This window comes from Physeter macrocephalus, chromosome 17, assembly GCF_002837175.3.
Source record: "Physeter macrocephalus isolate SW-GA chromosome 17, ASM283717v5, whole genome shotgun sequence".
Lineage (NCBI taxonomy): Eukaryota > Metazoa > Chordata > Mammalia > Artiodactyla > Physeteridae > Physeter > Physeter macrocephalus.
The window spans coordinates 4,819,343-4,843,180 of record NC_041230.1 but is presented as its reverse complement, the minus strand read 5'-3'; the positions used below and the strand labels follow the sequence as shown (position 1 = coordinate 4,843,180).

At 44.8% G+C, this 23,838-nt stretch overlaps 1 protein-coding gene across 1 annotated transcript; it reads right to left on the bottom strand.

Moving 5' to 3' along the window:
• Positions 1 to 1,452: 1,452 nt before the first annotated feature.
• Positions 1,453 to 11,003, bottom strand: LOC102980356 (zinc finger protein OZF). The gene is made up of 4 exons (XM_007127430.4): positions 10,757 to 11,003; positions 8,683 to 8,721; positions 6,724 to 6,850; positions 1,453 to 5,159 (listed from the first exon to the last, which is right to left on the bottom strand). Exons 1-4 carry the CDS (start codon positions 10,769 to 10,771, stop codon positions 3,781 to 3,783), a joined length of 1,560 nt encoding a protein of 519 aa, XP_007127492.2. The 5' UTR covers positions 10,772 to 11,003; the 3' UTR covers positions 1,453 to 3,780.
• Between the last annotated feature and the right edge of the window lie 12,835 nt (positions 11,004 to 23,838).

The following is a 23,838-nucleotide window of genomic DNA, read 5'->3' as shown; positions in this document are numbered from 1 at the left end:
TCAAAACCCCTCTGCTTGTAAACTGCCTTCACTGATTAAGCTCGTTTTAGTTTTTTTCTCTTTAGTTGCATACACTCCAAGCTTCACATGGCCTAAGTAATATCACACGACTCCCTAACGACCCCTGTAAATAACACCTCTGATGTATGGGTCACTATAGTAAAGGGAGCCCCAGTTGTTTTTAATTTTTTTTGGCTGCGTTGGGTCTTTGTTGCTGCATGCGGGCTTTCTCTACTTGTGGCGAGCGCGGGCTACTCATCGTTGTGGTGCGCCAGCTTCTCATTGCAGTGGCTTCTCATTGCAGAGCACGGGCTCTAGGCGCGCGGGCTTAGCTGCTCCACGTCGTGTGGGATCCTCCCGGACCAGGGCTTGAACCCGTGTTCCCTGCATTGGCAGGCGGATTCTTAACCACTGCGCCACCAGGGAAGTCCCCCCAGTTGTTTTTTAGGAACTTAAGAGTCAGCTCTTACACACTTTGAGCTAGCTAAGACTGATTGTAATTACCAACCCGTAAAATTTGGCCTGCACAAGTGTTCAGTGAATGCCCTTTGTACATCACATGGCCAAAAACTCCACCCTCAGATCATGCAAAGTGACTATTTCTGAACATGCATCCCATGAAGAAGCATGTAATGCAGATACATCCACACACACCGATCACCTCACCTTTTCTCACACCCTATCACCTTTCCCCACACCTAAGACCACCCTGTGTCTTTATCCCATAAGTAACTCAAGGACCCCAACTCCAGGGAGGTGGATCTCAGGCTTGCTCTCCTGTCTCCTCCCTTGGCTGCCCTGTGAATGAATTTTTTCTCTCCCGCAAACCTTGGTGTCAGTGTTTGGCTTGTGCACCTCTGGAAATGCTACCTGGTTTGGTAACAACCTCATGTTCACAGCTTGAAATTGCCAGTTGGAATATTTGTACCAGGGAAATTGGCAAACACTACAACCAAGGGTCGATTCATTGTTTTATTACTTGTCTAGACTTAAGAAAGTAACGGGGCTTCCCTGGTGGTGCAGTGGTTGAGAATCCGCATGCCAATGCAGGGGACACGGGTTCAAGCTCTGGTCCGGGAAGATGCCACATGCCACGGAGCAACTAAGCCCATGTGCCACAACTACTGAGCCTGTGCTCTAGAGCCCATGAGCCACAACTACTGAAGCCTGCGTGCCTAGAACCTGTGCTCCGCAGCGAGAGAAGCCACCGCAATGAGAAGCCTGCGCACCGCAACGAAGAGCAGCCCCCGCTCACCGCAACTAGAGAAAGCCCGCGCCCAACAAAGAAGACTCAACCCAGCCAAAAATCAATTAAAAAAAAAAAAAAGTAATGGAGAATAAGTTAATGAGGACTGTACGTTGGGAATAGCACAAACATTCCACCCAGCAAAGTAACTTCAGAAAAGTTACGTTCTAACACATTTTTTGTCTTCTTAGTTATTATAAAAAGGGAAATATCAGCCAACATTCACTACCAGTTGGAAAATAACTACTGTGAACATTTGAGATACACAGCTGACAAATGAACACATTTAAAATGTTCAACATGATGAACCATTAGGGAAATGCCATCAGACCACAGTAAAATAACTCTACACACTTTTAAAACAGGTTAATATTTAATACATTTAATATAACAACCAAGTACAGGTGAAGGATATAGGGGAACTTGAATGCTCCCATACCATTGATGGGAATGCAAAAGGGTACAGTCATTCACTTTAGAATATGAAACCATATATTCATATAAAGGATTTTATGTACATGTTCATAATAAGCTTATCTGTGATAGCCAAACCAGAAACAAACCACAAAACCCCATCCTTTAACAGATGAATGGATAAACAATCAAAGGGTGGTATATCCAAACAGTGTATTTTTCAGGAATTAAAACAATAAACTATTAGGGAATTCCCTAGGGGTCCAGTGGTTAGGACTCCGTGCTTTCATCGCTCAGGGCCTGGGTTCAGTCCCCAGTCGGGGAACTAAGATCCCACAAGCCTTGCAGCATGGCAAAAAGAAAAAAAAAACAACTATTCACATCAGCAACTTGGATGATTCTCAAGATAATTATGCACCATGAAGGAAAAAGGCAAATACAAAAGTAAACACATTAAGATTCCAATGATATTAAAACTCTAGAAAACATTGATCGAATGTGAAAGAAAGTCAACAGTAGTTGCCTGGGAGCCCATGGAGAGATGTCAGAAGGTAGATATGGAACTGATGGATGTTTGTTACTATAGTGATGGTTGTGATTTTACACATACTAAAACTTACCAAGCTGTACATTTTAAGTATATTCAGTTCAGTGCATACCAACTATATAGCTCGATTAAATTTTAATAAAAATTGGCTTCACATAAAAATCTGAATCTCCTTTTTGGAAAAGTAGAACTCTGGAAACCAACATGTTAACTCCATCACCTCTTCTTGTCTCATGGGAGGGACTCTGTCACGGTAGCAATAAAGACACCCGTCTTTATAGCAAGGAAGGTGTTTCTACTTGAGTTATCCAGGACCTCTTCCTGAGTCATAAAAATAACATGCCAGGACTACACGATTTCCCCCCTTTCCTCATTTTTTTTTTTTTTTTTCACTGTGCAGCAATGGCCTTGAGATAAACAATTTGGAGATGCTATGGGATCCTAAAACCTTTACAGTATTCAGTCTGACACTGACTTGGACCTCAGGAGAAGAGAAACAGCTCTGTACCTCCTAAGGATTTCTGCAAAAACTTTATCCTAAATGGCCATAATCCCTGTACGTTTGTGAATGCAACTTTTTTATTTTCCTAAAGATCCCAAATTACAGCAATTTTTCTTTTTATCGGAGTACAGTTGCTTTACTGGATGCAGCTTTAGAAAAGGCTCATCCCTACTTGTTTGCTTATCTCTCACTCCCTATTAATTCCCTGAGTGTTTCAGTACCAAATATGGTTCCCACCTAATGTCTGTAATCTAACGCTCAGCAACACCAGCCTACCACGTTGTGGACATTATGGCTCATGGCTCTTTTCCAGCTGGACTTAGAGAACAACTTCTCTTGAACAGTACTGGGGGTATGACGTGACATCCTATGTGAAAAAGAGAACAACTTATGCTGCTCCAAAAAACACTGGTGGTTCTCACAACTGTCCTCATCTCAGGGTGACGTCAGGACCCACCAAAAATTCTGATATCCAGGTCACAACATTATTCCCACAAAGCCCTGCAGGAAGCCTTGGACAACAATGCAAATTAGACACAAACTGCAATGAAAACTATTCTCTGCCATGATACTATCCCCACTGAGGTATACAAAGTTCCCAAATAGGGGACATAGAGCTAGAAAAATCCATCTGGAGTATGACATGAAATAATGCCACTGAAAAAGGTAACCCTCTGTAAGCCACCAGCAGAACCCAGACTGGGTCACCTTGGTCAAAGCTGGTTAAGTCCATGGCCTAGTCAGTTAGACACAAAAGAATGATAACACCCAAGTGCTCAGGCTACTCATGCTTCCCTCCACAGGATGCGAGAGCACAGAGGTCTACCTACTCTGATCACACTGAGGCGACCGCCACTTGGTATTGGTAAGATGATTTTTACCACAGAAACTCACACTGACGTTAATCTGGCAAGGGCCCTGCACAGGTTAGAAAGTAGAGTGTAGCTCCTTAAAAGCTTCCTATGAACCTGGTACTCACAGGCAATCTACACACTAGGGCTGTTCAGATGTATGGCATTTAACTTCCAGTTGATGACTTCCTCACAGAGCCTATTCAGTATGATGTATTAACTAAGGAGACAGCTCATTTGCTGCTCTCATCTCCTTTGAAGGCCTTTCTCCAGTATGAACTTTCTGGTGACGAATGAGGTTAGACCTTCGGCTGAAAGCTTTCCTACATTCGCTGCACTCAAAGTGTCTGTCTGGGCTGTGAAGTTTCTGGTGCTCAGTCAGAGCAGACCTTTGACTAAAGACTTTTCCACATTTGCTACACTCAAGAGGCCTCTCTGTACTGTGAACTTTTCGGTGTTGAGTAAGTTGGGTGCTTTGGCTAAAGAATTCTCCACATTCACTGCACTCATATGGTCTTTCTCCAGTGTGAATTCTCTGGTGTTGAGTGAGGCCAAAGCTTTGGCTAAAAAGTTTCCCACATTCAATGCATTTATAAGGCCTTGCTCCAGTGTGAACTCTCTGGTGCTTAATGAGGGTAGAGCTTTGGCTAAAAAGTTTCCCACATTCACTGCATTCATATGGCCTTTCACCAGTGTGGATTCTCTGATGTTTAATGAGGCTGGGACTTTGGTTAAAGAATTTCCCACATTCACTGCACTCATAAGGCCTTGTGCCTGTGTGAACTCGCCGGTGTTTAATTAGGTTGGAGTTGGACGTAAAGAATTTTCCACATTCGTTGCATTTATAAGGCCGTGATCCAGTGTGAATTCTCTGATGTTCACTGAGGCTGGAGCTTTGGCTAAAGAACTTTCCACATTCACTACACTCATAAGGCCTTTCTCCAGTGTGAATTCGCTGGTGCCGAACAAGTGTGGGTTTGTTGCTAAAAGCTTTCCCACATTCCCTGCACTCATAAGGCCTTTCTCCAGTGTGGACTCTCTGGTGCTGAATAAGTATGTGTTTATAGCTGAAGGTTTTCCCACATTCACTGCATTCATAAGGCCTCTCTCCAGTGTGGACTCTCTGGTGCTGAGCAAGCCTGTACTTGCGGCAGAAGGCTTTACCACATTCACTGCACTTATAATGCCTTTGTTCATTGTGAAAGGCTTCCACACATTCGACGTCCTTTTGTGGAGTGACCTGGTGCTGGAGAAGGCTAGAGCTACCAGGGAAATTCTTCCCAGCCTCCTGGCATGTGGAAGACTTCTTGGATGCATGGACTGTGTGGCTGTTCATAAAGGCCTTACCCACGTCTCTTCTAAAGAGTTTCTTTCCACTGTGCTGGTGAAATTTCACACCTGACCCACACAGTTTCTGGCCAGGGTTTGTTCCGAGGTCCTTAGCTAGATGCAAACCACCTTCTAAGTCCGGGCTACACCTCTCCCAGGGATAGGCCTCCTGGGTGGACAGTTTTGTCTTTGAAGTATTTATTCGTGGCACTTCTACAAAAACATTCTGCTCAGAAGGTGTCTCCTTGACCTCTGCTCCATGCCAACAACCTGAAAGCACAGACATATGGATGAACTTCATGTAGATTTTGGAAGAAGGAGGCGGCCCCATCACAAATATGTGTGTGACGTACCAAGAAATAAATCCATGGGACTATTTTCTGGACAAGGGAGCTGGCAGCATGTTAAGGAAAGGGCCTCTGTGCAGCACTGTGCCTCTCCATGTCACAGAACAGGGAGGACTAACCGGGCAAAAGACACAAGGGTGGCGGGAGCTCACGGAGAAGCCAGGGGTCCACAACTCACTCCTCCCAGACATATGGATGAACTTCATGTAGATTTTGGTAGAAGGAGGCAGCCCCATCACAAATATCAAATATGTGTCTGACATACCAAGGAAATAATCCATGGGACTGTTTTCAGGACAGGGGAGCTGGGGGCAAGTAAGGAAAGAGCAGCTGTGCAGGACTGGGCCTCTCCACGTCACAGAACAGGGAGGACTCACCAGGCAAAAGACACAAGGATGGGGTGGAGCACACGGAGGAGCTGGGGTCCACAACTCACTCCTCCAGGAATGGTTTTCACCAGGGCCTTGGTTGCTGGTGACACATGTGTGCTGTATGGAAAGCTGTGTCCAGGCCCAGGAAAATCCAATTGTCACTGAGTAGCTGGTGTTCAAGGACTATTTTGAGGATAGGTGCAGAACTCATGACACGTTAAGTGTAAGCCAATATTGAAAAGCACAGAGGAGTGAGGATGGAGAGGACCAATGCGGAGTGGAAGACAGAGAAGCGAGGGATAATCCTGGGTTCGAAGTCAGAGTAGATATGACAGAAAGAGTAAAGTGTCAAGAATGGGTAGGAAAGATAGAAATGAGGTACACAGTCACTGTCCTTGGCACCAAAACAGTGCTGGGCACAGGACATGTTCCTGATATGACTGGACTCCAACCATAATATCACATCCTTCCCCTGATGCCAATCACCAGACCCAGGCTCACTTTGAGCCCCTCATGTTGTGCCTGGAGTCATATACCCAGGGTTCTCCTCCCAGCTCCTCTTGGACAACATGGGACCTAGAAAATGCAAGTCCTAAGGGAAAGACAGGACAGGTAGGCGGTCAGTACTGGCCCACAGTGCAGTCAATTCCAAAACAATCTCAGGAAAGAAAAACAGTATCACATATTTAGAGAATATCATAGCAACAGCCAGGTGGACCCCACAAACAGTGACCATGTCGGGTCCGAGCAATTCCTGGTACAGTCAGGCCCCAGGAAATGACAGCCAGAAAAGGGCAGAACCTGGAGTACAGAGGTGGCATGGGTCTACGGTCAACTTAGCAGGGAGTGGCTGAGACTAATGAAACCCGCTGGACTAATTCCAAGTCATTTGACACAGAAAACCTTCACTGAAAAAACTTCAGAGCACTTGGCATTAGGGCTACTTGTGAAAGGAGGTCATATACACACTCAGCCTTAGCACCGACAGCACAGATGACAGGGAAGCAGTAATAGAGATGTGCCCACTGTCTAGCTGTGAAAAAACAGACTTGCCTTTGGAAAAAGGGGAAAGGCAGAGACCTGCCCAGGATGCTGGGATAGGTGTGAGGGCCTTACCCAATGATGCAACAAGTGCAAAGGTCTCCAGCATGACATCGCGGTACAGGAATCTCTGGGCCTCATCAAGAAGCCTCCATTCCTCCTGGGAAAAGTACACAGCCACGTCCTCAAAGGTCACAGAGCCCTGTGATGACAGGGACAGATGTCTCCATAAGCAGCCTCTCTCCCCAGGACCCCATAAGTACCCCTAACCCATACTCACTCTGGGTTCATCATCCTCCCCAGCTCTCTAACTCAGAGGGCACTGGTACCGAATAACTTCATGCTTCCTTGAGCACTAGGTACAGCTCTCAGCAGCAACAGGCAGGTGGACAGATAGATGCCATCTAAGCTGTGGGCCTGGTATGCGGGGCCCCCTCCCTGTCCTGCGAGACAACAGCCTGAGAGTCCCCAGGATCACATTACCTAGACACAAACAAACTTGGGCTCATCGTCCTCTCAAACTCCTGGTATGAGGGCCCTGGGGCAACGTGGTCACACACCTTCCCCACATGCGTATTACTCACTGCCTAACTCCTCATACATCTGATCCCCATCACCACCACCCAGCCCACAAAATTGACATGTCTCCTGCCTCCTCACATACCCTCTGCACACAGCATCAGAAAGTGCCTGCCAATGCAACAGGATCCCACAGTACCCCAACTCTCCACTGGCAGTTCCCAAGCCCTGTTCTGAAGGCTTCCCCACCAGGCCTTGTTCCTGACTTTAACCTCAGTCAAAACATGCAGATCTAAATACCCCTGGTCTGGTTCCACTTCTATATTTCTCACTATGTCTCTTCACCAATTAGAACCTTGTCCATATAACACCCATTGAAAAGCCACATCCACTTGACACACCTAAGGTAAACTCATCTGACACTGTGACAGAAACTCCCCAAGTTCTACCACAAAAGCCTGGTGAGTGCATAGGAGGAGAAATAACAGCAGCCTGACTTCGCTATCACTTCACCTCCATTTCTGCGTTCCCTTTTCATCAATTTCACAGCCACTCTCCCATGAAAACCTGGGCCACCTGCTGGACTTTCACCACCCCCTTCTGTGCCACTGATGATCAGTCCTGTTCCTTGAATGTCTTTGTGACACCCACAGCCCACCTCTCCTCCCTTGTCCCCTAATGCATCCTGAAGCCTCCCCCAGCACTCTAGATCCGCATGTTCAGCTGTCCACTTGTCTCCTATACTTGGGAGTCACTGAAACAGCTGAGACTCAACATGGCCAAAACCCAAATCCTAATACTCTCACTTTTTAAAAAGGACCCTACCACGAACTTCTGCATCTCAGTTTGATGGTACTTCCACACTTCCAGATGCAAAGGGAAAAAACTCTGGAGTCATCTGTGATCCCTCCACCTTGGAAAATCTGGTCAGCCCCTACTTTAAAAGCAAATCCAGAAGCCAAGTGTTTCTCCTACCTCCACATCCACCCACCCTGTGTCCAGCCACAACCAATGCTTATCTGGATGACTCCAACGGCCTCCTTGATTATCTCCTTGTCTTCCTCTCCCACAGTCTGTTCTGCACTCTGCACCCAGAGGTAGCCTTTTAAATCCTAAGTAAGATCACTTTTCTCCTCTGTTTCAAATATACCATGGCTGCTATCACTCTCAGAACAGACTTCTGAGAGTACCATTCTAAGTGCAACTTCTCAAAGTACCCTCTAGGCCTGACTCCGGCCCCCTTGCTCTCCATCCTCACCAGACATTAACAGAGACCTAGAAGTCCTAGAACACTCATCATCACTCTCACTCTCATCCCCAAGCATTTGTACATACTAACCCCTGGACCTAAGACGACCTTTCGCATCTCAGTCCACTGGCTGCCAAAAATGGTTATCTGTCCATATAACCTCTGGCCTGGACTTAGAAACCTGGGCTTAGGGTTTCTCTAGGGTCTTGAGATACCAAGGCCAGGAAGGGTGGCAACAAAAGAGTTCCAGGACACCTGACACTCACCAGTGCAGTGTCCATAAGTGGTTCTGCTGAGTGTGGAACCTGTGGGAAGAGCAGGGCCATGTAACTTTAATTCCCATCAGCAACATAGATGAAAAAGAAGATTAATGAGTGAACCGTTTAATACTGAAGTCAAAGATAAATGTTCAAGGGAAAAATAAAGCACGTAAAAGAGGGCAGAAAATATTATAGAGGTGTGCCATAAAGTCACATGGATAACTTGAGAAAAGGCTTTCCAGAAGTGGGACAAAAAGGTGAAAATCCTCTCTATCAGAGTCATGCCTGGTGTGTTTGAGCAGCATCCACGAGGATGGTGTGACTGGAGCCCAGTGAGCCAGAAGAATAAGGGATCATGTTGGTGAGGAAGTGGTGTTGGCAGGTCATATAGTACTGTTAAAGCCCTGAGCCACAAATTTTAGTCTCATTTTATATACAGGTCTGTTTCTGATACTTCCATTTGTTTCCCTTTTTCTGTTTGTCCCTTGCCAATAACAGATTTTTCTCTTCCCATAGCTTGTAGCTGGCCCTAACAGGTGGCCAGGAGTTCTTATACTTCCTTTTCAAATTTTACTCTGGTTATATTAAAAATTATTGTTTTATATAAAATTCCAGCTTACATAATCCATAGATTAAATTCTAATTTGAAATTACTATAACATTGTGTAGTATAATTTAAAAATATGTACTTTTAATACTTATCCATATTCTTTGGTGTTAAATTTTCCATAAATATTCAGAGAGATTATCTGTAATTTCCTACATGCTTTTCTCTCCTGTGGAAGAGAACAGAACCACCATTTTCTGACTATGCATTCAAAATGAATCTCTGATAAAGGGGTTGTTCCTAGAATCAGTAAAAGTGCTTGTCCTCCAGCAGTTGGGGATAACTGGACCTCATTTTGGACTCTTTAAACTTAAGAGAAAGGAAACAAGCTAGAGGACCTGACCTCTGTTCCATCTTCATTATAGAGACATGGAAATATCTTCTTGAGCTCTTAATATCCTTCTAGGGTTTCGAAGCATTATGACTTTTTATCCTTACAATGATTCTTTTCAGCCCCCTTAAAACAAGTATTTTAACAAAATATTTTAATCATTTTCTCTTACAAGATCACCAGAGGAAAATGATTTAACAGTAAAATAAATATTAGTGGAAGAGCACAATCTCTTAAAACACGAAAACCCTCTGTGTGTGTGCAGACTTAAAAAGTAAGTTTATGTAAGGCATAAGTGTGTGTCAAAATATAACTATGAAATAGTTTAAGTATAATTTTCATTCAAAAAACTAAATTAAAATTAGTAACACGGAGCAAAACAAGATGAGTAAGTGGAAACGTTAATTTAAATACAGGAAAAAATTAAAAATATAAACTAGACAGATGTGTACTTTATATACTCCAGAACACATTGCAAGTATGGCTACAGTACTAGTGCTTATAGATACAGAAAGCAATCCGAAAAAAAAAAACCCAAACAAAACCCAAACAAAAAACCACAGGCAAAAAAAGGCCTTCAACAGGAAAACGTACATTTTACTCATGTATTCATATCTACAGAATACTGCACAAAAAGGAAAATGGATACCCTGCATGAAAAACATGAGTAAAGTCACACCATATTGTGCAAATGAAGAAAAACATCATAATACTTATATGATTCCATTCATTAAGTTTTAAAACAAGCGACCGAAACTAAACTACAGCCGTCGAATAATTTCCATATAGTTGGCAAAACTATCAAAAAAAAGCAAGGAAAGGCTTACTTTAAACAACAGACAATACCTTAACTTTTGGGGGATGGGTATAATTGTTTTGAAGAACCCCACTGGCGGCTTCTGGGGTCGCATTTTTTGACCTCAGCGCTTAACAGATACTAATTTTAGAGCTGCTTATTCAACTGCATGTGTAAGTTCTGTGCAATTTTTCTCCACGCAGGTCATATTTTAAAATTCGGAAAACCAAGGTTTGGGGCCACGAATAAATATAAATATAGGACACGCGTAAGAAAAAATTGGTAAGATCAGAAACAGTGCAGAATGAGAAGAGTTGGGGGAGGGCCCTAAGGGCGCAGCATTTACCTGAATCGGACCCATCAGCGCGGCCGCCGCCAAGGGAGTCTGTGTGCGAAGGTGGGGCCTGGGCACGGCGGCCCCCGTCCCGGCCCCGCGACAGAGTCAGGCTGGATGGTGCCCACGCCGAGCCTCAGACCCGCCTCAGAGCTGCCTCAGAGCAGCGGGCACAGCAGCTTCCTGGTTCCCTGATCTCGGGCTGGACCAGCGTCCTCCACCTCACCACCAGTGAACAGATCCGAGTTTACAAAATGTCGCCGGCGATCCACGCCGGAAGGCCCGCCCAAACGCCGTCCTCCAGAACGGAAGTGCCTCTGCCCGAGTCTTCATTGGTCCAGTGCCCCTGACGCGAGACGCAGTGCTTTCAGGGTAATGTAGTTCACAACGCTCCCGTCCCCGGCAAGAGGCGGTGCCCCCACAACCTCCAGGGAAATGTTCCGCCTCACCCGGAGGGTTGCTGGGAAGTACAGAGGCTGTGAGCACGGGGCGGGGTTTCACGTTTCTTAAAGGGGACGCATCCAGATTTCCTTGAAATGTAGTATGTGCTGATCACAGAGAGGAGCAGTGACATTAATATTTCAGATGTTCCCCAAACCGGCGAAACCAAATGGGCACATGATACCGGGTTGTCGCTCAGACACAAAGTGCATCCATGCTGAGCTGGAGTCCAATAAACATTGTCTTGTTGATCTTCCAGTACATGTAGGCTGAAGCTTTAGACTCAATTTATGAGCCTCACTGTGTTAGGCCAGGGTCAAGAAAGTGAAGACTTCAGACAGGGCCATGCTGGGCAAGACAGAGGAGGGATGTGGGGCGGCCAGAAGCAGGTAGACCAGGCGCTGTGTCTCTGATTCCCTCACAAAAAAACGTAAAGCCTGTGACACTGTCCCATTCAGGGACCGACACATATTTCTTACTCCACATTTTAATATGAATTCAGTTCTTCTCTAGAAGCTAAGATCTTATCTACCTATCTGAAAAGAAGAGGGACTTACCATATGCAACTTTCTGTCTGGAGAGTGACTCATAGCTTATTTGGAAAGGGGGCATCTGAACCCAGAGATAAAGGATTGGATTACATGATCTCCTTTCCTTGCTGGGGAGTCAATATAATTTCACCTGCAAGTGCAGTGAAAATGCATGGAGAGTTGAGCTTATCTCAGGAAAATATTTGTGAAATGTTGAAATTGCTGAAATCAATCAATATTTAGTTATTCAAAAGTGGTGGCCACAATAGCTCTTGGCCATGTGAACGAGGTTAGGATCTCAGTGAAGACTGAAGGAACACTGAAGTCTGAGAATGAGGGAATGAAGCTGAGCGCGTAGTTACACAGGAAACTTGGCTAATCTGTGGATATAGCTCTCCAAGTTGTGATTTATTATTTATTTAAATCATTTTTTAGTATACCAAACAATGCCAGCTTGAAGGGTGACATAGAGAGAGCAGAAATCTTTGCCAGAATGCTAAAAACAAATAGGGCATCTGTGCCATCATATTTATACCCTCCTTAACAAGCACTCATTAAGTGCCTACTCCATTCCAAGCACTATTTTGGCTGCATGGGACCCATCAAGATCCAAAGAGACAAAGATCTCTGCCCTCATGAGTCTGACTTTCTGGTCAAAGGAGGTGGACAGTAAAAATTAATGACAACATAATCTATTACATAATACTTTTATGTGTTATGAGTGTTAACCAAAATTTCAGAAACGAATACCTGACTGAAGTTAAGACGCATTTATTTGGGGCTTGTTAGGACTGCAGCCTGGGAGACACAGTTTTGAGAAGCACTAAAATTGTGGTCCCCTGGACTACAAAATGGAGGAAGGTTATAAAGGCAAAAAACGGAAGGCCACAGTTAGTTCCATAAATTGTTTGTGAAGAATTATAATTGGAGCTGCCATGAAGTAAGGGTGCTTGTAAAGCAAGGATTGATTGGAGTTGGAAATGTCTGTGTAGTTACAAGGGGGACTCTTTTTTTTTCTTTTGTTTTGTTTTGTTTGTGGTACGCGGGCCTCTCACTGTTGTGGCCTCTCTCATTGCGGAGCACAGGCTCCGGACGCACAGGCTCAGCGGCCATGGCTCACGGGCCCAGCCGCTCCGCGGTATGTGGGATCTTCCCGGACCGGGGCATGAACCCGTGTCCCCTGCATCGGCAGGCGGACTCTCAACCACTGCGCCGCCAGGGAAGCCCTCAAGGGGAACTCTTGAGACCGCAAGGCTGTAGGTAGCAGATATTTTTAAAATGTCTAATGTTTGCTGTCAAACTGAACTTGGGTCTACTCGCCCGCTGTGCAGCAAAGCTAATCTACTAACACTGGGTTGTGGTGAAGGAAAGTACGGTGTTAATTGCAGGGTATCAAGCAAGGAGAACAAGCAGCTCTAGCTCAAAAGACCCAAACTTCCTGATAGATTTTAGGCACGGGCATTTAGAGGGTTGAGGAGTGCAGCTCGTGGACTTTCTTCTGATTGGTTGGTGTTGAGGTAAGAGGGTGATGTTTCTGGAATATAATGGTTGTGGTCAGCATCCTCCACCTGGGTGGGGGTCTAAGTTTCTGCAAAACAACTCAAGTATATGTGTCAGGTTATGTGTGTGTGAATGTACCATGTCACTCATTAGACATCAGAGAATTCATACTGGAGAAAGGCCTTATGAGTGTTTTGATGTAGGAAATTCTTTTGTTGCAGCTCCACACTCATTAGACATTGGACAAATCCCACTAGAGAAAGGCCTTATTAGTGCAGCTAATGTGAGAAATTTTTGTAGTAAAACGCCAGATTTGTTACACACCAGCAAGTTCATGTTGATACAAGGCCCTATAAGAACAGCGAATATGAGGGACTTCCCTGGTGGTGCAGTGGTTAAGAATTCGCCTGCCAATGCAGGGGACACGGGTTCGATCCCTGGTCCAGGAAGATCCCACATGCATCGGAGCAACTGAGCCCGTGTGCCACAAGTACTGAAGCCCATGCTCCTAGAGCTGGTGCTCTGCAACAAGAGAAGCCACCTCAATGAGAAGCCTTCGCACTACAAAGAAGAGTAGCCCCTGCTCGAAGCAACTAGAGAAAGCCTGTGTACAGCAACAAAGACTGAACACAGCCAAAAAAAAGAAAAAAAAAAAGAACAGCAAATATGGGAACATCTTTACATATAATTCTGGCCTCATTAAACATTGTTGAATTTACACTGGAGAAATGCCTTCTGAGTGCAGTGAATGTTGGAAAGTCTATAGCCAAAACTCTCATTCATTTGGCTCCAAAAAATTCACACCAGAGAGAGAACTTATGAAGGAAGCAAATGGGGAAAGGACTTCAGCCAAAAGTCTGCTCTGATTGGCACTGTGAAGTACATATTATGTACTTCTGGGATTTTTTTCTCCTTCTTACTGTGTTAAAACACACATACATAAAACTTGCTATCTTATGTATTTTATTTAATTTTATTTATTTTTAAAAATTCATTTATTTATTTTTGGCTGCACTGGGTCTTCATTGCTGCACGTGGGCTTTCTCTAGTTACGGTGAGCAGGGGCTACTCTTCGTTGCACTGCACGGGCTTCTCACTGCGGTGGCTTCTCCTGTTGCGGAGCATGGGCTCTAGGAGCATGGGCTTCAGTAGTTGTGGCACACGGGCTTAATTGCTCTGTGGCATGTGGGATCTTCCCAGACCGGGGCTCGAACCCGTGTCCCCTGGATTCTTAACCACTGCGCCACCAGGGAAGTCCCCAGTTTGTGTCTTTTTGTCAATACCTTACTTCAGTTATAATAATCTCAAGATTCATCTATCGTGTCATGTTTCAGAATTCCCTTCCTTTTTAAGGCTGAATAATACTCCATTGTATGCATATACCACATCCTATGCATTCATCCATTGATGGACACTTCCCTAGTTTCCATATTTTAGCTGTTGTAAAGAGTGCAGCTGTGAGAATGACTGCACAAATATCTCCTTGAGATTCTGCTTTCAATTCTTTTGTGTGTATAGCCAGAAGTGGAATTGCTGGATCATATGATCATTCTATTTTTTTTAATTAATTATTTTATTTATTTATTTTTGGTTGAATTGGGTCTTCGTTGCTGCACACGGGCTTTTTCTAGTTGCGGCAAGCAGGGCTACTCTTTGTTGTGGTGCGCGGGTTTCTCATTGCGGTGGCTTCTCTTGTTTCAGAGCACGGGCTCTAGGCGCGTGGGCTTCAGTAGTTGCAGCACATGGGCTCAGTAGTTGTGGCTCGCGGGCTGTAGAGCACAGGCTCAGTAGTTGTGGCACACGGGCTTAGTTGCTCCGCGGCATGTGGGATCTTCCCGGACCAGGGCTTGAACCCATGTCCCCCGCATTGGCAGGCAGATTGTTAACCACTGCGCCACCAGGGAAGTCCCGGTCACTCTATTTTTAATATTTTGAACTGTTTCCTTTATTGTCTGTACCATTTTATGTTCCCATCAAAGGTCCACAGAGTTACAGTATCTCCATATCGTCCTCAATATAATTTTATTTTCCATTTCAGGTTTAGTAGTAGCTATCCTAATGAATGTGTAGTGTCTCATTGTGATTTTATTTAGCATTTCCCTAATGATTAATGATCACATACTTCTCGGCCATTTGTGTATATTCTTTTTTTTGTTTAAATTACTTATTTATTTATTTATTTATTTTTGGCTGTGTTGGGTCTTCGTTGTTTTGTGGGCTTTCTCTAGTTGCAGCGAGTGGGGGCTACTCTTCGTTGCGGTGCGTGGGCTTCTTATTGCGGTGGCTTCTCTTGTTGCAGAGCACAGGCTGTAGGCACAGGCTTCAGTAGTTGTGGCACGCAAGCTTAGTAGTTGTGGCTCACAGGCTCTAGAGTGCAGCCTCAGTAGTTGTGGCGCACGGGCTTAGTTGCTCCACAGCATGTGGGATCTGCCCAGACCGGGGCTCAAACCCGTGTCCCTGCATTGGCAGGCGTGTTCTTAACCACTGAGCCACCAGGGAAGTCCTGTATATTCTTTTAAAAAATGTCTATATTTGCCCCTTTTAAAATCAGATTATTTTCTGATTGTTGAGTTGTAGCAGTTCTTTATGTATATCTAGATACTTATCAAATATATGATTTGCAAATGTTTTTCTTCCATTCAATAGGATGTCTTTTCACTCTGTTGATTGTGTCCTTTGCACAGAAGTTTGTAATTTTATCGAGTTTTGCTTTTCTTTCCTATGCTTTTCGTGTCAATGCCAAGAAGTTATTTCCAAATCCAGGATCACGAAGCTTTTTCCCTTTGTCTTCATCTAAGAGTTTATGGGTTTATATCTTACTGTTAGGTTTTTGATCCATTTTGAGCTCATTTTTGGGTGTGGTGTAAGGTAAGGGTCCAATTTCATTCATTTGAATGCAGATATCCACTTTCCTACAATTTGTTGATAAGACTTTTCTCCTCCCAGGACTTCCCTGGTGGTCCAGTGGCTAAGGTTCCACGCTCCCAATGCAGGGGGCCCAGGTTCAATCCCTAGTCAGGGAAATAGATCCCACATGCTGCAACCAAGCGTTCAAACGCCGCTACTAAAAGATCCCACATGTCTCAACGAAGATCCCACGTGATGCAACTGAGACCTGGAGCAGCCAAATAAATAAATAAATAATAAATATTTAAAAAAGACTTTCCTCCTCCCATTGAATTATCTTAGCACACTTGTCGATTATTTGATCAAATATATTGGCTTCCAGTTCTGGGCACTCTGTTGTTTCATTGGTCTAAATGTTTGTCTTTATGACAGTACCACAGTGTTTTGATGTATAGTTTTATGGAAATACTGTCTTGGTCCAGTTTTGAGTCCCTGGCTTGATGCTAGTCATTTTCCCTTTTGGAGCAGCTGATTAAGTCCACACCCAATCACTGTCTATATCAGGCACTCACACTCTGGACTGCTATACACCATCCCTTACGTCCTAGAGCCAGGATACCAGGCAACTGGAGACAGCCTCTATGCCCCTGACACCATAAAATTATTCCAGCCAGGTCCTCCATGGGGAGCCTCAGAAACCTAGCTAGCCCCAGACCTCTTGCTATACATAGGATGCTCCGTACAGCTCCAGATTGCTTACTGTGTCCCTGTACAGCTCGTTGTGTGCCCTGCCTGATGCCCTTGTCTCATTCTAAGCCCTAGGTAACACAGAATTCTGCCTTTTATCTACCTAAGTGTCACCAAGAACATTTTCTTTTTCAAGGTTAAGAAGTCCAGCACCTTTTTTTCTTTTTTTTTTTGGCCGCGTTGGGTCTTCGTTGCTGTGCACAGGCTTTCTCTAGTTGCGGCAAGCAGGGGCCACTCCTCACTGTGGTTCGCAGGCTTCTCATTGTGGTGGCCTCTCATTGTGGAGCCCGGGCTCTAGGCACGTGGGCCTCAGCAACTGTGGCACGCGGGCTCAGCAGCTGTGGTGCACGGGCCCAGTTGCTCTGCGGCATGTGGGATCTTCCTGGACCAGTGCTCGAACCCGCATCCCCTGCATTGGCAGGTGGACTCTTAAGCAATGCACCACCAGGGAAGTCCCCTAGGGAGATTCTCTTAAGTACCACGTATATTGGAAGCTTTGATGATACACCTTGCACTTCCAGACCTTCCTGGAGTCCTTGCCAGAAATAAGTTGTTGCCAGTATCTGTTACGTTAGCCTTCCCTCCTGTGTCACACGGCAGGGTGCCGCAGTGTGTATGAATCATCTTTATAGTGCTCAGCAGGCAGGAAGCTATGCTTCCTCCCTTCATCTGGAGGACTCACCAGTCTCTTGACTTTTGGGGTATCTCATTCCCTTCCCACTGATTGTTTTGGGTGGGATATTACCCAGTTCTGGAAAAGAGGACTCCAGCTGGCTTCTGCAGGCAGCTTGTGGAGATTTCCCTTCTTAGTGAGTATAGTTGATTGACTTGTAATGGTTGGGTTGATTTTTCCACCCTCAAAGTCACCTGACCCAGGACTCTCCAGCTCACACTGCTGGTGTTTGTGATGGTAAAGTTCTTATTGATTAAGGGACATTTACCCGTGGGGTTCTATTTACTGTATGCTGTGGATTGACAACAGATAATTCCTGCTCTGTCAGAATGAAACATTGAACGGATTTTGTGGGGACCTCTAGTTTGTATTTGCTATTCAGGATGGAATAGCAAGAGGATAAAGAATAGCTGTCAGTCCATATTTGGTTCAGTTTGCATTGCTGCACAAGGCCTCCTGGGAAAGTCTGAAGGACTTTGCCAATTTCCTTGCCCTGGATATGAAGATTATTTGTCTCCCAGAATCAGCTTGAGGAGGGGCATTTGGCAGTAGCCTGAGTTGGGTCCCTTGTCCAAAGAAGATGTCCCATATTCCTCAGCATTGTTGGGGGATAGCTAACAGGGCATGTGATTCCTTGAGGGGGAAGTGTCAGGTTAAGGCCCCTGCAAGCTGCTTGGCCAAACAAAATGGATGCTGAGGTAGCAACACGATGGAGTAGCTTAGCTAAATTCTCAACAGCCTAAAAATGAGAGTCTCAGCAATCCACGGATGTCCACATGAAACCTAGTCACATGCAGGAGGTAAAGGGTGGGGATCATACTACCCTCCTAAATTAGAAAAAATCCCAGAAAAGAATCAAGGGTTATCTTTTTTTTTTTTTTTGTAACACTGTAACTCTTGGGGGTACACAGGCTCTCTCAGCTCTCAGAGATCATTATTTTATTTATTTGTTTGTTTATTTATGGCTGCGCTGGGTCTTCGTTGCTGCACGTGGGCTTTCTCCAGTTGCGGCAAGTGGGGGCTACTCTTCGTTGCAGTGCACGGGCTTCTCATTGTGGTGGCTTCTCCTGTGGCGGAGCACGGGCCCTAGGCGCACTGGCTTCAGTAGTTGTGGCACACGAGCTCAGTAGTTGTGGCACACGGACTCAGTAGTTGTAGCTCGTGGATTCTAGAGCACAGGCTCAGCAGCTGTGGTGCACGGGCTTAGTTGCTCCACGGCATGTGGGATCTTCCTAGACCAGGGCTTGAACCCATGTCCTCTGCATTGGCAGGAGGATTCTCAACCACTGCACCACCAGGGAAGCCCCAAGGGTTATCTTAAAGCAAAAGGACAGCTTATCGTTCACAAGGTTTGCAAACCAGAGATGCACAGCCTTCAGCTGTAAATGAAACTATGTTTGGGAGGGGTGGTGAAGGGGGTGAGGAATTTTTAAAAGCAAAACCTACAAAAGCCACAGTTGGGAGACTTGTAAAGGGAATGGATGGTCCTTGCAGCTTGACCACAAGCCCTTGTGAAATGGAGCAGGACCCTGCATGGCCTTCCCATGAAGAGAACTCCCCGCCCCTGTGTCCCCTGCCTCTTACTTGTCGGAAAGCTTTAGCCTTTTAGGCCTTCTTTCAGTTCCAAAGAACAAATTTAATCAGAGAAGTAAAAAAATGCAGAAACAAAGGAAAGCATTCAAGTGAGACAAAATAATGATAGTTTAGCCATGAAACAAAGTCAAGGACCTTTAGTTCCTTCTCAAAGGCTGTAGATAATATCTTGAGCCATATCCTTGAGTTGTTTTGCAGATACTAAAACCCCCACCGGGTGGAGGAAGTTCACTGCATGCTACCACCAGACAGGTTGGAGCCAGGTAATTGATAATTGAGATTTCTGAAATACCACCCTGTTACCTAACCATCAATCAATCAGGAACTGTTCATGAGCTGATCACACACCCTGTGACCCTCTCCTGTCATTAAAAACCCTTCCCTGAAAGCCCATCAGGGAGTTCAGATCTTTTGAGCATAAGGTGCCCATTCTCCTTGCTTGGCGCCCTGCAATAAACCTGGTACTTTCCTTCACCAAAACCCATTGTCAGTAGATTGGCATTACTGTGCATGGGGCAAGTGGACCCAAGTTTGGTTCAGTAACATGTGCAGCTTGACTTCAAGTTTTCGATGATTGGCTGTCATCAGAGCCTCTCCTTAGGGACTTTTCTAGGTAGGACTCTTAGCAGAATCTGAAGTCCTTACAGTTTTTGGTCATGGTTTTTCTAAGAACACAGAGTACATGACTGAACACCAGATCTGTCATGACTGCCTGACTCCATTTTATTTTATTTTTTCATAGCACAAGGTACTCTTTATTGTGATATGCAATGGAAAACATCTGTAAACCAGCTTACTGTAGTGGTGACAGCTGCAACCATGCTAAGGCCCTTGTATTATATTAAAAAAGGGTGGGTGTGGGAGTTCTGTTCACTCCTATGTAACAGCAAATGGGACCTGAATTCAGAGATTTTTAGGCATATGTAGCTTTTATATATCTTCATGATTTCTTGAGAATTTTTCATTTAAAAGAATGCCTTCTTTGCCATAAGTAAGTCTAAATGCAGCATATACAGAACAGTTAGGAATACAGGGAAATTTAGCCATAAGTGTAGACCAGTGTAGGACAAGCTACTCTCTTTTAGATGTGTTTCCAAAGGAAAGGCAGTGATGAAGACTTGGAATTTTACCATATATTCAGGAAGAGGGAGAAAAGAAAACTTTTTTTTTCTTTTAAAAATATCCAGGGGGGGCTTCCCTGGTGGCGCAGTGGTTGAGAATCTGCCAGCGAATGCAGGGGACACGGGTTCGAGCCCTGGTCTGGGAGGATCCCACATGCCGCGGAGCAACTAGGCCGTGAGCCACAACTACTGAGCCTGCGCGTCTGGAGCCTGTGCTCTGCAACAAAAGAGGCCGCGATAGTGAGAGGCCCGTGCACCGTGATGAAGAGTGGCCCCTGCTTGCCACAACTAGAGAAAGCCCTCACACAGAAATGAAGACCCAACACAGCCAAAAATAAATACATAAATAAATAAATTTAAACACAGAAATCTATAAAATTTATTTTTAAAAAATCCAGGGAGGGCTTCCCTGGTGGCACAGTGGTTAAGAATCCGCCTGCCAATGCAGGGGACACAGGTTCGAGCCCTGGTCTGGGAAGATCCCACATGCCGCGGAGCAGCTAAGCCCATGCACCACAACTGCTGAGCCTGAACTCTAGAGCCCGCGAGCCACAACTACTGAGCCCGTGTACTACAACTACTGAAGCCCACGTGCCTAGAGCCCGTGCTCCACAAGAAGAGAAGCCACTGCAATGAGAAGCCCACGCACTGCAACAGTCTCCCCCGCTCGCCACAACTAGAGAAAGCCTGTGCGCAGCAGTAAAGACCTAATGCAGCCAAAAATAAATAAATAAAATAAATTTATTTACCCATGCACTGCAACAGTCTCCCCCGCTCGCCACAACTAGAGAAAGCCTGTGCGCAGCAGTAAAGACCTAATGCAGCCAAAAATAAATAAATAAAATAAATTTATTTAAAATATATATATATCCGGGGAATTCCTTGGCAGTCCAGTGGTTAGGACTCCGTGCTTCCACTGCAGGGGTCACGGGTTCGATCCCTGGTCGGGGAATTAAGATCTCGAGTGCCGCACGGTGCGGCCAATAAATAAATAAATAAAAATATCTATGCGATGGCAGAGTTCTGAACTATACTGAGTCAACCGTGCAGATCAACTACCCTCGGGCCCCAGTCCTGGAGTAGGTTCAAGATTGTGTGGGAGGGCCTCTGGCCCTTTTTACTGCTCTAGCTGTCAGACTTGGGACGAGTCCCTTAACCATTAAATATATTTTGTCCCCAGGAGTATTGGGAGAGGCCCCTGCTGGCCTTTCCAGATTGGCCCCTTGGCCCTGTCTGCTTGGCTCAACAGCCCTGCTCTGGAGGGGGCGGGCTGCCCTAGGCCAAGGAGAGAAGGGGGTCATCATTGCGCTTGAAATATTTTATAATCAAGAAGCGGACAGTGGAGCTGCCCAGCGGGGGTGGGGAGGAAGGCCCCTCCCTCCCGACTCCATTTTATTTGGGGTCCCTGTTAGACGCACTGGGTCCATTTTCTATGTCCTTTTCTTTGGGAATTTATCTTATTTTTACTTTTCTTTAGTGGAGGTTACTTAATTTCTACAATGACTTTATGGCTAAAGCAGCACAGAATACCTAGGTGGACACATCCCTTATTTAGCAAGAAGAAAAAACACATGTTAGGGTTTGTTCTAGGGGTGTTTATAATATGTAATATTAATATTAAATATACAAGATGTTTGAGAGCCTGTGAAAGCTGAATTGCGAGAGAGAGAAATGATTAGTTTGGCCTTGCCATAAATGAATGCTAAATAGACAAATACAGAATTTTAGGAAACATGCAACATTCCTGCATACACAGGGCAGCTGGCAAACCTATTCCACATGTGTCACATTCACCTACAATTGTGCCTAAAACCCAGTAGGTGCTCACTGAACATTTCTTAGAACAGTAAATACACACTACAACATAGCTTCCGTATTCATTCTCACATTTCTGGAAAGACTTTCAAAGATTGTCTCAATCTATCCCTCCAAGCAGTTAATGAGCCATGTTTTCAAGTATGAAAAAGAAGCACATTTTGGAGAGAAAAGCCACAGGCTCAGCTTCATTTTCTGGCTTTTCACACTTCACTATCTCTTACTTAAACTTGGCTAAGATCTTAACTTTTTTTTTTTTTTACATGTCACACATAATGCTTTTCTAGAACTATTTCTGCTGCTTTATTTTAATAACTACATAATCAATAATACCTTTCAGTAATTTTCATTTCACAAGTGTTTTTCTCAGATAATTTAAACTCCCTTTGAAGACACTGCTGCTGCAATTTGAGGTGAAGTGATAAATAACTTCCTAGCAAGAAGAGGAGAGACTAGAATCCCACACATTTGTCCTGGGGGCAAGATGCTCCCCTTGTACACGTGCTCTGACTATTAAAAGATCACACAGTGTCCCAGCAGAAGATGGAATGTGATAAATCACTATTCTTTTTCAGGTAGGTTTCAGATTCTTTAAAGAATTGGAAAATATCTCAGATATGGAGTAATAAATATTGTTTGAAGAAACGTGTTGTTCTCTAGGTTCAAACAGAATCACTGACTGTACAGCCAGAAAAGCTGTTTTTCTGGGAACCAGAGTCACAGTTTCACCCTTTCAAGCAATTCTGCATTTCCTGTCATTCTTACTCCATTATCCCTACCATGGCTCTATCTGAAGTCTTTTCTTTCTTGTCCTGGACCAAATATGCTGAAGGTCATTAAACCGATTACAGAGCTTCAGTCTGTTACCGAAGCAAAATTGGGTCCGCTTGCCCATAGGCAGTAAAGTCAATCTTACTGACATCGGGTTGTGGTAAAGGAAAGTGCAGTGTTCATTACAGGGTGCCAAGCAAGGAATTCAGGCCAGCTAGTGCTTAAAAGACCGGAACTCCCCAAAGGCTTCCAGGGAAAGGTTTTCAAAGATGGGATGAGGGAGGGGAGTTGTAGGGTGTGTGATCAGGTCGTGGACATTCTTCTGATTGGTTGGTGGTGAGGTAATCTGGAGTCAACATCATCAACCTTCTGGTTCCAACCATTCTGGGGTTTATGTGCTTGCAGGCAGCATGTAGTTAATTTCTCCCACCTGGTGCAGGTTTCAGTATCTGTAAAAGAGCTCAGAGGTCATGACTCAGAATATTATCTATGACCCTTGAAGAGGAACTAAAAGTCCTTGACTTTGTTTAACAAGTAAACAATTATTATTTTGTCTTGCTTGACTGTTTTACTTTCCTTCTGGATTTTCTCACTTCTCTGATTAAATTTACTCTTTGGAACTCAGGGAATGATTTTAGCTAACGAGAGGATCTCGGTCTTTGTTTTCTTTGGAGAAAGAATTCAACAAAGAGACTAAGATTGCAAGGCAGGCACAGAGTTCATTAGAAGCACAGTACATGTGGGACAGCACAAGGCTAGCTCACGGAGTGAGCTGTGTGCAATAGGGGCAGCTTAGGTTGTTAGTATGGAGTTAATCTTCCAGGGTTTGGGCCAGGGTGACTCCCCTTTTCCCTCCCCTACGAGAGTGTCATCTGCAATTCCTTATTTGGGCTTCCACCAGGCTCCATTTTGAATCTTTCCTAAGAACACCTAAGCAAAACCTATGGGGGGTGGGTGTCAAAATTGCAATGCTAATGATATTATAATGATATTACAATGTAGCCAAAGTTACTAGAGGACGACTTGAGAACACCCTCTGCACATGTGTGGGGCTGG